We start from the raw sequence: 17,175 nt of genomic DNA on the forward strand, positions 1-17,175 counted from the left end.
TGTTCACTCAAAAAAGTATTAGAGGGCTTATTTTGTTCCAGGAAGTATTTTGCTGTGTACCAGGGATTCAGCAATGAACAAGAGAGACAGAAGCTCTGCTCCTGTGAAACTTACATTCTAGGAATCTATCATGAAAAAAATAAACAAATGAAAAAATATCAGATAAAAATAGGGGCTTGTAAAGATTTAAAAAAGATCATGGGAAGAGCATGACTGGATAGCTTCTTTAGACTGTGTGGTTGGGGAAGCTGAGATCTGAGTGATAATGGGGGGCGGGCAGCCATGTAAGGGCATCTCTAAGGGCTTATCAATTAACCATAAGTCTAACAGCTCTTGTAATAAGAACAACTTCTATTTAAATTGTGTGTTTGCCACTGTTATCCCATTTCCTTGTCAATAACAGTTTTGTGAGACAGGCATTATTATTATTATTTAGGTGGGGTAGTGGCTTCCAGATGGTGACATTAGTAAGTAGCAGAAACAGGTCTTGAACTCAGAGTTTGGTCTTTACATGTGGTATTTCCTCCTGCTCTGCTGTCTGAGTCTCTTCTGTGAACTGAGGAGGCTTCCCAGATGGTATCAGTATCTCAGATACTGATCTATCTGAGGCCTACCGGTCTTAACACTACTCACCAGACATCACCAGCAAAGAAACTTTTCATTTCAGCATCACACGGAAATCTAGAAGATGCATCTTGCCCAAAATTACCAGACCAGAAAATGATGTTGATTGTAGAAACCACTGTCTGGTTGCTGGGTGGTGTCCCTCTGTCCTATTCCTCTCTCTCTGCAGTTTGAAGCTTGTGAAAACCTGTTTAAGAGGAAGCTAAGAACCTGTCTGGGTGGTGCATCCATTAGCTCAAATGTGAATAATCTGCAAGAATTCAAGCACTATCCCCCGCCAGATGAGACTATCAGAAGGCAGGGGCAGAATTGACTTCATGAGAGGTAACATTATTAGTGGAAAGACTTTTTTTCTGTTGCCTACCAGCTGGGTGACCCTGAGGACTTTCCTTAACCTCTCTGAACCTTACCTTTCTTAATCTCACCTCCAGATGATATTACCTTCTTTGTAGGGTTGTAAGGATTAAAGCAGAGTATGGAAAAATAGATATTTAGGGTGACTGGTACAGAATGACAAATTATTATTTATACAAACTGTATGTCTCGTGAGCTTTAGCCAAGCTTGGGAGGACAATTATCTACAGGGCAGGGTGTCGCTAATGGGTGGGACAGTTGCTTTTCTTTCAGCCAACTGGCCTGACAAGGAGGTATTTCCACAGCCCAGGCTGGCAGCCTCCTGGTCTGAGAAAAGGAAACCCTGATTAGGTTGAAGGACACTGAAGCTCCAAACACCTTTCTTCTTCCTCCTTCCAGAACCAGACTGCTGCCCACCTGGAATGTCCAGCTAGGCAGAGGCCTGTGTCCCTCACTTTGCCCAAGGGCCCCAGATTTAGGATTGTCACAAGAGGTCTGCCTGCTGTTTGTGGAAGGGGAGAGATGCAAGTGTGCTTTTTAAGGGTTTGGCAAACTCTCTTTTGGCCAGTGGCTTAGAGGACATGCCCTAGAATCCCGAAGTCCCACCCAAAGTTGCATTCTCTGTCCATACAAGAGGGGATTGATTGGAATGCCACAATACATGGACCTGTACTACTGGAAAAACTGGAATTTTGTTCTTCAATGCACTCTGAGGTCCTGAGGCAGGATAGGGCTCTGTGAGTTTAAGGGAAATGTCCTGGTGGCTGGGGCAGAGTGAGAGTGAGGGGGTGGTTCAGGTCTGGGAGGGATGTGGGTGCAGTCCATAGGAGCATTTGATTTTCTCGCTTAACTCCTATTTCCTCATCTGCAGAATGAATTGTTGTGACCACTACTGAATTTAGTGGTCATTTGGCATTAAATCCTTTTCGATGATAGATTTCAATGTCAACATTTTGAATTCTCTTCTGGGTGCTGAGGATGACGTCGGAGGCAGAAGGATCTAGAGGCCTGCTTAGGTGGGGGAGCTCAAAACCTAAAGCAGGCTTCTCAACCTCCTCACTACTTTGAGCCACATAACTTTTTGCTGTGGAGTTTTGGGGGTAGCTGTCCTCTGCCTTGTAGGATGTTTAGCAGCCTTCCTGCCCTCTACCCATCAGATGTCCGTAGCACCTTTCACCCAGGTGAGAGTGACCCCAAATATCTTCAGATGTTGCTAAATGTCCACTGCGGGGCAAGATCAGCCCTGGCTGAGAACCACTGGCCTACACTGAGAGGCTATATTTCCAGTGAGGGGGACCCGGATGAAATGAAAAACAGAATCTGACGTCGACCCTCAGTGCTGGGGAAAGCCTGGCAGAGGCCCTGGGACATGAGGAGCACCTGCTCCTTTCACAGGGGCATCTCCCACTCACTCTGGCTGAGTCTGCCTTCCTTCCATCCCTAAGACTTCAGGTCTCACAGTTAGTGGTCCATGATCTTTGGTTCATGACATACTCGTTCTCTGCCCATTCTATGTAGCCTTACTTTAGTCATTTAACTAATTCCTTGTGATAATGTGATGACCCCACCACTCAAATAAAATCTAGAATTCTGACAATAACCTACATATGACAGAGTGGTCCCTCTTTCCCTGTCTCACCCCAATAGCTGTAACCCATTGTTCTGTACCATGCGGTCATTATGCCCTTATTTTCCTCTGTATGCAGTTTTCTTTTCTTTAAGTGTATCCTAAAGTAACCTTAAAATTTTAGTTGTTTTTAGCTTTATAAAAATGTTATCATGCTGATGTAAGCCTTTGCACTGACTGTTTTCATTTACTATTGTTTTCCTAAAGTCATCCCTACCCTTGGGTGTTGCTGGGAGCTGATTTATTTGAAGTGCCGTATCAGGTCCTATAGGGTCTGTTATGTCCATAGCACCCCTCACCAGGTGAGAGCCAAGTGGTCCTACAGTGTGAACACACCACAGAGTATCATCTTCTGTCTCACTGGGTGGTATTGGGGTAGTTCCTGGGCTATTTTGTACAAGTCTGTTTGTGCTCCCTAGTTGGTTCTTTTTAAAAAAATTATTTTTATTGAAGTAATAGTTGATTTGCAATGCTGTATTAGTTTCAGGGTTACAGCAAAGTGATTCATATATATATGTATATATATGTGTGTGTTGTGTATATACATATATACACACATATATACATATATACTTTTTCAGATTCTTTTCCCATATAGGTTATTACAAAATAGTGAGTAGAGTTCCCTGTGCTATACAGTAGGTCCTTATTGTTTATCTATTTTATATACAGCAGTGTGTGTATGTTAATCCCAAATTCTTCATTTATCATTCCACACTCACCTTTCCCCTTTGATAACCATAAGTTTGTTCTCTGTGTCTGCTTCTGTTTTGTAAATAAGTTCATTTGTGTCATCTGTTTAGTCCCCAGTTGATTCTTCCAGTGCAAGAATGTGAGTACAGGATGGTCATGATTTCTCATTTTATTTTAAAGAAAAAGTAGAACTTCTATGTGAAAATAACTGGGGCACCAATTTAAAGTTTTAAGAAATACTTACCAGGCCAATAAGAAACCTTTCTGCAGGCCATTCTTTTAGAGCCTCCAGTTTAAGATTAGGTCATTCAGGTTGAGGATTTCTCACCTGAATGGAGAAGTTAAATTAACTTAGGGGACACTTAGGAAATCATTCTTTAGCACTAAAGAATGGCAAACAGGAAACAACCCAGGCAGAAATTTGAATAGAATGTGTGGTTAAGATCAACAGGGAGTTAAACCGTGTTGTTTTAGCACAATTTATTGTACTGCTTGGAAATGGAGCAAAACATTCTCTTCACGTGAAACATTTGAAAATAAGGGAAAAGAGATTATCTTTAGGGAAGTAAGCTTTTAAAAAATGAATCACTTGAACTTTCCAATATTTAATGAAGCTAGAAGAGAAAAGCAAAATTGTCTTAAGGAGAATAAATGGCTCCCAGGCCAACAGGATCTGACTGTAATTGATCAAATATATTTAAAGAAAGCAGGTTAGTCAGTGAGAGAAGATTCCAGAGCCCGGTTTAAGCGCCATGTTTGCAGATGGCTCTACTGGCAAGATAATCACAATTGTGGTGATGGTGCCATTGGAGAGAGCAAACTCTTAACACCCACACATATGTTTATCTGGTCAGTGTGACAGGTACATACATCTCTCTCTCTCATGACACCCCTGTCTCTGGGATCTGTTTAACTGGAGTCTTCTCTGGGAAGTGTTCTCCTGTCAGTCTCTGGGGCTAGAGGGCTGACAGCCATTCTCAGGACTTAGTGGCCCCCAGGTGATCAGATCACCTCACGGAGTTTTTTGGAGTCAGCCAGTGCCCTGCTTTGGTGGTCACCCTCTCACCCTCCCCTGCATTTCCATGAGATCCTGTCCTCACACTTCTCGTTTCACTAAGTGCTTGCCTAGTATCAGGTCCCAAGTTCTCATACAGAGTGTAAATTCTTTAAGATTAGCCTTGATTTAGACTTGGCCCTCTAGTGCAGGGTCTTTTCTAGACTCTGGGAACCCCCTGAATCTCTATGGAGAAATGTATGTATGTGTATTTCTGAGGCGAAGCTCTGTAGACTCTTAAGGAGTTCTGTTGGCCAAGGTGATTTAGATCATTGCTTGGGGCTTCCTTGGTGGCTCAGACAGTAAAGAATCTGCCTGCAATGCAGGAGACTCAGTTTGATCCCTGGGTCAGGAAGATCTCCTGGAGAAGGGAATGGCAACCCACTCCAGTATTCTTGCCTGGAGAATTCCACAGGCAAAGGAGCCTGGCGGGCTACAGTTCATAGAGTTGTAAAGAGTCGGACACAACCGAGGAACTCATACTTCTCACTTTCAGGGACCATGGTTTGACTTCTTGAGTACAGGGGGAAAGGGAGAAGTTCTATACACCTAGAAGTCCGACTTTTGGTCCTTAGGGGTAAAAGGATGTAGATGCCCTGGGACAGAGGGAGGAGGAGAATCTGTGGGTTGGAGGGGAATGAAGAAAGGAACAGCTTGCTATTCTGTAATGTAAGTAGACTGCCAAGAGGGTAGTCTTTTTGGGACACTTGCCCAGCATCTTTTTTTTTTTGGTCCAATGGACTCTTTTTTGTGGGACAAAGTGTGGGTGGAGTGCAGGGTAGTAGGAACCGTTCCCTCAAGCATTTTCAGAGACATGGAACTCACTCTGTAATGCAGGAAGGAAATTGCTATGGGTTGATAAGAAACCACACTGCACATATTTTTACCATTTTAAACCCAATATCTATGAATAGTCCCTGCAATGCCTGAAATTTGCTGTACACATAAAAACTTTTTCCTTAAACTGAACTTAAAAGCAAAATGAAGAAAGGCCTTAGAGTAGAAATGGTCAGCTCACATTACCTCCAGTGTGCTGCCTAGATCTGGACCTGAGGCTCAGTTCTGAGTTACTTATGAACACTGTGCATTGGAAAATTTATTTAGATCTTTTTCAGTGAGATCAAAGTGTGTGTAAAGTGCATGGTGAAAGGTTTTTCAGTGCTCCATCAGTGTTAGCTACCGTTATTGTTTCCAAATCATTAGTTGCTAATAAAAACTATAACTATACTCATTTTAAACTCTAGTTTTCTTAGCTGGAAATTGAAGGTCATCACTCTTGCATTACTTTGATAATGAACATGAAGACACTTGGAAAACTACAGAAAGCTCTCACTGAATAGCCTGTAAAAGAACGCACAGTGATAGGGAGATTTGTGCTTATATTAGGGATAGTACTGGCATAGCTTCAGCATAATTAACCAGGGGCTTAGTTGAATGGCAAGATAAGGAAGCATTTATTTATTTAGTTTTTTAATTTATTTTTTATTTTATTTTATTGAAGGCTAATTACTTTACAATATTATATTGGTTGGTTTTGCCATACATCGACATGAATCCACCCCGCGTGTACATGTGTTCCTCATCTTGAACCCCCCTCCCACCTCCCTCCTCCCCATATCTTCCCTCTGGGTCATCCCCGTGCACCAGCCCCGAGCATTCTATATCATGCGTCGAACCTGGACTGGTGATTCGTTTCACATATGATAAGATACATGTTTCAATGCCATTCTCCCAAATCATCCCACCCTCATCCTCTCCCACAGAGTCCCAAAGACTGTTCTATACACCTGTGTCTCTTTTGCTGTCTCGTATACATTGGAGAAGGAAATGGCAACCCACTCCAGTGTTCTTGCCTGGAGAATCCCAGGGACGGCGGAGCCTGGTCAGCTGCCATCTGTGGGGTCGCACAGAGTCAGACACTACTGAAGTGACTTAGCAGCATACAGGGTTAAGGTTACCATCTTTATAAATTCCACATATATGCGTTAGTATACTGTATTGATGTTTTTCTTTCTGGCTTACTTCACTCTGTATAATAGGCTCCAGTTTCATCCACCTCATTAGAACTGATTCAAATGTATTCTTTTTAATGGCTGAGTAATACTCCATTGTGTATATGTACCAAAGCGTTCTTATCCATTCGTCTGCAGATGGACATCTAGGTTGCTCCCATATCCTGGCTATTATAAACAGTGCTGCAATGAACATTGGAGTACATGTGTCTCTTTCAATTCTGGTTTCCTTGGTGTGTATGCCCAGGAGTGTGATTGCTGGATCATATGGCAGTTTTATTTACAGTTTTATAAGGAATCTCCACACTGTTTTCCATAGTGACTGTACTAGTTTGCATTCCCACCAACAGTGTAAGAGGGTTCCCTTCAGGCTCTACTACAAAGCCACAGTCATCAAGACAATATGGTACTGGCATAAAGACAGAGATATAGATCAATGGAACAAAATAGAAAGCCCAGAGATAAATCCAAGCACCTATGGACACCTTATCTTTGACAAAGGAGGCAAAAATATAAAATGGAAAAAAGACAGTCTCTTTAAGAAGTGGTGCTGGGAAAACTGGTCAGCCACTTGTAAAAGAATGAAACTAGAACACTTCCTAACACCATACACAAAAATAAACTCAAAATGGATTAAAGATCTAAATGTAAGACCAGAAACTATAAAACTCCTAGAGGAGAACATAGGCAAAACACTCTCCGACATAAATCACAGTAGGATCCTCCTTGACCCACCTCCCAGAATATTGGAAATAAAAGCAAAAATAAACAAATGGGACCTAATTAAAATTAAAAGCTTCTGCACAGCAAAGGAAACTATAAGCAAGGTGAAAAGACAGCCTTCAGAATGGGAGAAAATAATAGCAAATGAAATAACTGACAAAGAATTAATCTCCAAAATATACAAGCAGCTCCTGCAGATCAATTCCAGAAAAATAAACGACCCAATCAAAAAATGGGCCAAAGAACTAAACAGACATTTCTCCAAAGAAGACATACAGATGGCTAACAAACACATGAAAAAATGCTCAACATCCCTCATAATCAGAGAAATGCAAATCAAAACCACAATGAGATACCATTTCACACCAGTCAGAATGACTGCTATCCAAAAGTCCCCATGCAATAAATGCTGGAGAGGGTGTGGAGATAAGGAAGCATTTAAATGTAATATTTTTAAAAAGGTGAAAAAATGGCTGGGTGGGAAGGGTGGGTAGAGATGATCTGTTCCACAGTGTTCAGTTCAGTTCAGTTCAGTTCAGTCGCTCAGTCGTGTCCGACTCTCCGTGACCCCATGAATCACAGCACACCAGGCCTCCCTGTCCATCACCAACTCCCGGAGTTCACTCAAACTCATGTCCACAGAGTCGGTGATGCCATCCAGCCATCTCATTCTCCGTCGTCCCCTTCTCCTCCCGCCCCCAACCTTTCCCAGCATCAGAGTCTTTTCCAGTGAGTCAACTCGTTGCATGAGGTGGCCAAAGTATTGGAGTTTCAGCTTTAGCATCAGTCCTTCCAATGAACACCCAGGATTGATCTCCTTTAGAATGGACTGGTTGGATCTCCTTGCAGTCCAAGGGACTCTCAAGAGTCTTCTCCAACATCACAGTTCAAAAGCATCAATTCTTCGGTGATCAGCTTTCTTCACAGTCCAACTCTCACATCCATACATGACCATGGGAAAAACCATAGTCTTGACTAGATGGACTTTTGTTGGCAAAGTAATGTCTCTGCTTTTTAATATACTATCTAGGTTGGTCATAACTTTCCACAGTGTAGGAATATAATAAAAGCACATGGAAAAAGATGGCGGGATAGACTCAGGACAGGTCTGGAATTGAGAATTGGCTGAGTGCTGAAGAATTGATGCTTTTGAACTGTGGTGTTGGAGAAGACTCTTGAGAGTCCTTTGGACTGCAAGGAGATCCAACCAGTCCATTCTAAAGGAGATCAGTCCTGGGTGTTCATTGGAAGGACTGGTGCTGAAGCTGAAACTCCAATACTTTGGCTACCTCATGCGAAGAGTTGACTCACTGGAAAAGACTCTGATGCTGGGAGGGATTGTGGGCAGGAGGAGAAGGGGACAGCAGAGAATGAGATGGCTGGATGGCATCACCGACTAGATGGACATGAGTTTGAGTGAACTCCGGGAGTTGGTGATGGACAGGGAGGCCTGGCATGCTGCGATTCATGGGGTCACAAAGAGTCAGACATGACTGAGTGACTGAACTGAACTGAACTGAACCCTGATTGGTATGAAACCAACAAAGCATTGCTTCTTGTGTGGTGAGGATACAGAAACATTTCAGATTTGGCCTCTGGGGAGCGACAACTGAACTGTGGGACAGAAGAGTATTTATGTCAGGAGAGACATTCTACTTTGCAAAGTCAGTCAAGAGTTTGTATTTCTGCATTGAGGTGAACATTTTATCAATGGCGTGCCAGATGTGAACACTACCTAAGGAAGCTATCAGCACCTGTGTGCACTGCTAATAAGAGAAAGGAAGCCAGTAATTACACCTGCAAGCAGCTTTCAGCCATGGATCACAGGAATTTTCCTGCTAATGCATCTTTCTCAAGTTGAGACAGGAAAGTTGGAGGATTTAAAGTTGCTTGTTCCAGATCCCCTTTTTTCCTACCAGGCAATTCCAACAAAAGTAGAACAGTTGATACTAAGAATTCTTAGATCTAAATGCCTGTAAGCTATGTTGATTTTCCAATAGAATCTTGGGTCTATGTTCCAGGAAATGGTAATGTAGCAGCAGCAGCAGTAATTACTCATGTTAGCACTTTTACATAGTAACTCATTTAAACTTCACAGCAACCCTGGGAAGTGGGTGCCGTCACTACCTTCATTTTATGGCTGACAAGGCAAGAAATTAAAAGGTTAACTTACTTGTTCAACCTCATACCCAGTAAACCAAAGACTAGGCTTTGAACCCAAAGTATCTTAATCCAGAGAATGTGCCTTTAAATCAGACATACTCCTTCCTCTCAACCTTAGTTATTATAATTAATGTGTGATATACCTATGGCTTTGTGGGCTATAGTTGTGGGATAGAGACATAAACTTCAGGGGTGGTTTTCTGGTCTGTCCCAGGCTTTCCCTGGAAGGGAAAAGTTTGTCCAGATTATAAATTTATTAGAGGTCAGACTCTTACCTTGTTAATCTTTGCATTCTCTGTGATCTTCTATTCCCTAGCAGCTGCTCAATAAGCAGGAGTTAAAATAAATCAAATAGTCTCTGTGGTTTTTTCCCCCTTAATACACGAGAGGAGGGTGGAAAGGCCTAACTCTCTTTACCCCAAATCCTGAAAGGCAAGCTGAGATTTAGTTGTTCACGGTCAAACAGTTTCACCAAATCCTGACTCCGAACTCAAGGCCTGGTTCCAGCTCCCCTCTCCACCCCTGCTCTTCCTACAAAGCTGCTGGTCTCAGCAGGGGAATCATTCATGGTTGCTGTCACCCAGTCCTTCTCTTACATGGCTCATGGTCACATCTGTGAAGGTTGTGGATCAAGTTCAAGACTTGAAGGCTGATGAATCTGGGTTTGAATCTTGAGAGCAGAACTTGCCAGTTCTGTGACCTTGGACAAATTATTACATTCAGCCTTTCTGAGCTCAGCCTCATCATTTATGAAGTGAGGGTCATATTATCCTATTTAGAGGATGCTTGGGAGTCTTAAACAAGGTGATGTATCATGTAGTATAGTGTTTGGCTCAGGGTAGCCAGATGCTGAAATTGTAGAAATCGGATTTCCCCAGTTGGAATGCAACTTCTTGGAAGTCTGAAACCACAGCTTATGAAGAAGTTTTGTCAGGGATCTTTCTCCACTTTCTTAACCCGCTACTCCGTTCATCTGTTCTCCCCTCAACCTCTTCAGCTTCTTCACACGCTGCACGTCCCCCCACCAGTTTCGTCAGCAAAATTCCAATTTGTTCATTTGTTGTTTATGGTGCTTAACTAATATTTGGATTCATTTTGGTTTTGCCCCAGGAGATATTTGGCTACCGGACTCAGAGTTGCCGGAAAACCCTCTGCCTTGCTGGATCCATCTTCTCCTTTGGGATCCTTCCCTTGGTGTTTTACTGGAAACCCGCTTGGCACGTGTGGGCAAATTGCATCCCATGCTCCTTGCAAGAGGCAGATGTCGTGTTGCTGAGGACAACAGTAAGTTTGTCTCTGGTTCTCTACCTGGCAGCCCTTTCTCCTGAACATCTTGATATGGGATGACTGTGGAGAGATGAGCACAAGGCAGGCAGTGGCTGGAGGTCCAGCCTCCAGATCCATCTAAGCCTTACAGTTATTTACCAAAAATTTAATAATTTGTATGTGATGTGATTTCATTATGAAGACCTAATTCATAGGGTATTCCTTTTAAAATTATGATTGTAGTGAATGTCAAAGTAGGGAGTGACACCCTAGGTTTGTTACTTAAATTTTCGGGACCTCAGTCTCTCTATTTGTAAAATGGAACTAGTAAAAGCACATGTTCTCTCTTGGGTTGGTGTGAGGATGAAGTGAGATTACATTTGTAAAAGCCATTTACAAAATGTAAATGGTTTGATCACTCTCATTTACAAATTGTAAATAACCTTTGGTCATTATCAAAGATTGTTTTGTGTGTCTGTGTATACATTTTTTTTCCTCTTTCTTTTTTACTTTTTAAATTATGAAAATATGATAACACATTTACAGGAGAATTGGAAAATACAGAATAAAGTTATAGTACAAAATATACAGAATATATTTCCACTGTATATTACAATTTTTAAAAAGTAGATAAATTTAGATTTTTAGTTAGAGTTTCAATTATCAAACACTAAAAAATTAATAGAATGATCATACAGAGATGTAGAAGGACACAGTAGACCTGAAAAGCACTATGAACCAATTTGTGTGTGTATGTGTTTTTTATCCAGCAACCTTACAGGCTTACTGAACAAAAGGGCTTGCTGTCGCCTGGATGCACCTACATATAATGGCCTTGCTCATCTGGGTGCTATGTCCTTCCCTTACTAGCCATAGGCATTTCCTTGTAGGACAGGATACATGGGGAAAGTACCCTTTAGCTAGGACTCCCCAACACTCATCTACACTCAATCAGGTCGCATCTCCTAGTTGCATGTTGGCTTTGCAACTGAACATACAGTGGAAAGTCCAAAAAGGCTTTGGTGCCTCAGGAAACTGTATTCCATCACTCAACCCCTAAATCTTTGAAAGGCTTTCTCTCATTTCACTATCCTCTTCAACTAATCAGAGCCGTTGAAACCACCTTCAATCTTGCCTTTTTCATCTTGATTTCAACCTTAATTTTTAATTACCTGCTCTTGTGAATCATTTTAAATGGGTTTGCTGTGCCAGAGGCTCTCCAAATAAATGAGGTGCTAAATTAGTCTTTATGTAATTAGAGAAGAACTCAATTATTTCAAACACTTTTACTATGTGAGTCTTAGATAAAAATAAGCTTTGGGAGCCAAAAGTTTAAAAGTCTGCTGTTGGGTTATTTGCATTAAAATGATACCTTAAGAAAGATATTATTTGAATTATATTATAATAGCTGAACAGTAAAGATTTCCCAGTAAGAAAACCTGGATGACTCCTACCTGAAAATGTGTTCTATATCTGTTTTTTGTGTTATTAAAAAATCAGTACTTGGTATTTATAATCAATCTCGCACTGGTAAGATTACAGATCATTATCCTAGATACTGATTAGGTAGTCATTTTTTAACTGAAAAAAAAAAATAGTAACATGATATACTGGCTGGAAGTCTTTAGCACCTAGTTTATTTTCTGTTCCCCTCCTCTTATTAAGTGCTTCAAAGAGTGAGATTTTTTCCAAATGATAAGAGTAATTACATTTCTATTTTATAATTTTAAAAGTAGCATTTTATTCATTATTCATCTACTCCTGAATTTTAACCAATATTTGTATTGATGCCACATTTCTATGCAAATAACATGATTTATATTCATTGGTGTTTTGAATTCAGATGCTCCTGATGATTTCCGTAGTTTTAATTTTTATTATAATCACAAATATGTTTTTTCCCTTCATTGTCATTGTATGTCACATGTTGCTAAAGACAATGTGCAGAAAACTTTGGAATGATTGACTATTAGGCTTGACTCTAGGCATATCACTTCTATGTTTTCATGGGGAACATTTTCCCTTCAGTTTTACCCAAAGATGTCAAAGGTAGGAGCTTTAATTTGAAAACTTCAAAATCCCACAAATCAGCCATGCAAATGACACTTGCAGTCCACCAGACCACCCGGATGCTCATCAGCCACCAGCATGTGTTATCATGTTTCCTGGATCCCTTATTTCCTCCCCTCCCACTTCCTCTCCAGCCTCCTCTTTCCAAATCCAGGCTCCCTACATCAGCAACATTTTCTAAGGTAACCAGATAATCTGCCCACGATTTTTCTCAAACATTTCTTCTGATATTCCCTATTTCCTCCATGCATTCTTTCACTTATTTGTTCGTTCATTATTTGTTGAGCAAGCACCAATCATCTACCAGGCATTGTTACAGACACTGGGAATACAGCTATGAACAAAACAGCTGGCAATCCCTTTTCTTACTGAGCGACATTCTGGACAGGACTCAACTCATTTACACTTGCATGCACTCATCCCGACATTCTCTATACAGTAAATATAGAGAGCAGGTGTTCTATCTCTACTTATTAAACCTACTCATTCCTGGGCCATAAATCACCTTGTCTATTCAATCTTTGCTGATCCATTCTCTGTCCTAAGTCTGGAAGAAATTAATCACCTTTCCTTCATTCTTTTTTAGCTCTGTATTTTCAAGTCCCATTGCTATAAAGCTTTCTGCAGTCTGCCTTCTATTACAATGCAATTCTCTTTACATTTTGTAAAACAGCATCTCCTTGATTATACTATTCTCACAACAGCCCTGGAAAATGGCATTATCATTTTTATCTTAGAGATGAGGATACAGAGAGGACAGTAACTTTGCAACCTGGTAAATATCAGTCAGGATTTCCCTCTCCCTTCCTTTTTGTCTCTTTCCTTTCCTCCTCCCTTTATAAATTTGATGAGCACAGGTTGTATGTCAACCATGGGCAGGGCAAGGGGCAGGAAGTATTACAGTAAAATCAGGGTTCTTCACAGAATTCATCAGATCACTATAAAAATAAATGCAAAAATCCGACAGTTACAAGTCTTATTGGGTTGGCCAAAAAGTTCGTTGAGTTTTTCTGTTGCATCTTATGGAAAAACTTGAATGAACTTACTGGCCAACACAATACTTAGGAAAGGTTCATGGTTATCAGAGGATTATAGGTAAGGAATTGACCAAGTCAAGAAAACCAGGAAAGACCTTTCTGAGCATCAGAGGATGATAAACATTAAAAGGTGATGGTGGCTGATGGGGAGGAGCATATGGGGAATGGCCCAGGTAAAGGGGGTCACATGGATAAAGGAGTTGACTGTGGGTTCCTAATCTCTAAGCCCAGAGCTCCCCCCACTATGATATAGTTCTTTTATAGCTTTTTCTCCTATTAAACTAGAAGTTTTTTGGAGACAGTTGCCATGGCTTTTCATTGTGTGTAGTACCTTGCTCATGGTCACAGCAGGTGCTCAATAATTATTTAATTAAATTAAATAAATGAGTTGAACCTGCAATAAATGGTTTCATAGATACTACCGAAACTTTATCACGACAGTAAAGTGAAATTCCATTATTGAGAAAGTAAGAGGAGATGGTATTATGCTTCCTTTAGGTACTCATTCCTTTCTCTGAATTCTGTTTCCCCATCCCCCTACTTTAAACTACTTTTTGGTTAAAAATCTCACCAGAAATGCCTGAAATTTCATAAGCTGGCCTCTCTGAGATGAGTTTTTGTTAAGGCAAATAGTCTTGAGGCTATTATCTTTTATAAGATAGGGCTATTTATATTGTGACTTATGATTTGCAAAGCATTTGCATATATGTTGACTTATTTGGCCCTTACTGGTAGAGATTATTTTTTTCCTATTTTACAAATGGAGACATAGAGAAGTTAAAAGAAAGGCTTATGGTTCCAGAGCTGTAAGCAGTGAAAACAAAATTTATGGTGAGTTGTTAATGATTTCTGTGTGGTTTTTTTGCATATAAACATGGATACAGTCTATTTGAAGCCTCAAGAATTGCAATTCTGGAGACGGATTTGGGTACCCTGAAAGAGTGTTCTGGCAAAGAGAGAGTGAGGGGCTAATAAGAATAAAAGGTCTCTACTGTTGCCTGAGGACAATTGTGATTGACTCTAACACAAGTCAGAACATGTCTGTCCTTCAGAAATCATGGTTGTTTCTGGGTTCAGTTCAGTTCGGTTGTTTCTGGGTAGGGGTCTGATAAATAAATAGACTGATATAAGTTATCTTAGGGTAAGTGTCTGATAAGTATTTTGAATTTGTGGCAGGTGTTGTGGATGACTTCATCAGATCAAAAAGTCAGATTTCATCCAGGGTGAAAGGTGCATAAGTCACACTTCCTTAATAGTCTCCTGGCTCCATTTAAGAATGCTCTCTTAGCAATACTGACTCCATTTTGGTTTTCCATTCACAGTTCTCCACATTTCTCCCTTCTGATAAAGATGTTTCTTTAGAAAGCATTGATGATCAACCACTTGGTTATCTGACATTAGTATTAACCCCTTTGGCACTGGGGAGACTCATTCCCAGAGAGCCATGTCCCACAGAGGAGAAAGAGAGGTGATCATGCAGAAGGTATATGATTTTAGAGAGTTTAGAGAATTCATCGGAGAAGGCAATGGCGAGCCACTCCAGTACTCTTGCCTAGAAAATCCCATGGATGGAGGAGCCTGGTAGGCTGCAGTCCATGGGGTCACTAAGGGTCGGACACGACTGAGCAACTTCACTTTCACTTTTCACTTTCACACATTGGAGAAGGAAATGGCAACCCACTCCAGTGTTCTTGCCTGGAGAATCCCGGGGACGGGGGACCCTGGTGGGCTTCTGTCTATGGGGTCACACAGAGTCGGACACGACTGAAGTGATGCAGCAGCAGCAGCAGCAGCAGAGATCTCATAGCTTGAATTTTAAAACTTTAGTCATGAATCAGGTACAATAAAAAAACCCAACTCACTAGTTTATAAGTAACAGTTGGAACAAATTATATCTGCTTGCTCAGATGGCAAAAGTCTTTTATTATGTATGGGGAAGACTTACAAGATTTGCATTTGCCCTTGACAAGGAATTTTAAGGAGGCTGTTTGGGCCAGAGAGTCCTTTTAGCAGTTTGAGTTAAAAGGCCTCTTTTCCATTTTTTTCAGTCTTATGAATTGGAGATGGTCTAGACAGGAGTTCTCTGAGAAGATGAGGTAGAACATTTATATCGCAAAGAAACAGGGGGAGAAATGCACAACTCCTCTGAGGACTTTTGCTCCCTTAAGGGTCAGAATTAGGGCCGTTAATTCAAAATGACCACAATAGTCATAGACATTTTCATTAGGTCCTGACAATTAGTGTTGTAATAATCAATCAACAGTGCTATAAAAAGAAAGTTCAAAGAGATATGGATAGCAAGGAAAACATTGTGGTGAATATCCAGAGGAACAGAGAGGAGCAGAGTGAGAGTAAGAGAGTCAGAGAGACAAAGAGAGCTCTCAGAAGCCTCAGAGGAATTTCCAGCTCTGAAATCCTTCGACAGAATTGTGAGCAGTTTCTCTGAGGAAAATGGATTAATTATTATGTTTCCCGAGTCCTCAAAAATGCCTGTTGAGATATGCTTCCGTTTTTGCCTTACATTTTTCTAATTGACTGCATGGGTGAAAATGAAAATGTTAGTCGCTCAGTCGTGTTGGACTCTTTGCGACCCCATGGACCGTAGTCCACCAGGCTCCTCTGTCCATGGAATTCTCCAGGCAAGAATAATGGTGGGGATAACCATTTCCTTCTCCAGGGTATCTTCCCTAACCCAGGTGTCCTGCATTGCAGATGGATTCTTTACCATCTGTGTCACCAGGAATTTCAAAAAGCCCCATGTTGGCCAATTTTATTATAAATCATCCCAAGTAATTGTAGTCCAGCAAGACAAATACTTGCAGAACTCAGGTCCATAGTTCTTATATAGAAGACCAGCAGAAATTCCAGAAGGAGACTGCCCTTAGAGAGTGAACTTCCCATATTCCAAGAGTAATTACTTATCAGAAAAAGAAAAAAGAGAACCAAAATCCTGAAACAGAAGCTAGCAAACCGAACAAAACAGAAAGTGAAATCTTGAAGTCCACTGGGGCAAAATAGAGAAGATAGGGAGAAAAATCCTAGAGGATAGTAGCTGGTAACCAAGGACAGCCGGCCTCCTACCAAGACTGGAGGTTCCAGTACAGAAGACTTACTGCCATGTCAGGACAATGGTCCTAGGTCTCCTTAGGGCCACTGAAGAGACCACAGAGCACACTGGAATCTTGCAGTTACCTTACTCAAATCCAAGGTAATATATACAACCCCAAATAAAAATACTGATTTCCTACTATCTCTTTGGAATTTTGCAATGGGTAACATTTTTTTTAAGGCCATCTTAGAGGTACTGAATTTTGTGAAGTGAACTTCTACGCAAGAGGATAAGCCTGAACTTGAAGTGACCATTACACTGTTCTTAAATTCCAAGAGATGAGGTGCTTACAGCGAAAGGTTGGAAAGAGATAAGCAAGGTCACTCACTTCATTCAATATAAAAGTTAGCCTGGTATTTCCAAGGTTCAGAAAGTGCAAGTCCACAGGAGATAAAAACTGTCCAGGTTTGCTTCTCTATCTTTCTGTCCAGGTCAAACCTAAG

At 41.0% G+C, this 17,175-nt stretch overlaps 1 protein-coding gene across 3 annotated transcripts in view; it reads left to right on the forward strand.

Moving 5' to 3' along the window:
• ATP13A4 (ATPase 13A4) overlaps positions 1-17,175 on the forward strand; it is a 136,854-nt gene that overhangs the window by 32,582 nt on the left and 87,097 nt on the right. For all 3 annotated transcript variants that reach the window (XM_055407733.2, XM_055407726.2, XM_055407718.2), the window contains exon 2: positions 10,361-10,534. In XM_055407733.2, the coding sequence (XP_055263708.2) occupies positions 10,361-10,534 (174 nt within the window). The remainder of the gene's footprint in view (positions 1-10,360; positions 10,535-17,175) is intronic.

Source organism: Moschus berezovskii, chromosome 1 (genome assembly GCF_049115385.1).
Source record: "Moschus berezovskii isolate FMDL1 chromosome 1, NW_MosBer_1.0, whole genome shotgun sequence".
Lineage (NCBI taxonomy): Eukaryota > Metazoa > Chordata > Mammalia > Artiodactyla > Moschidae > Moschus > Moschus berezovskii.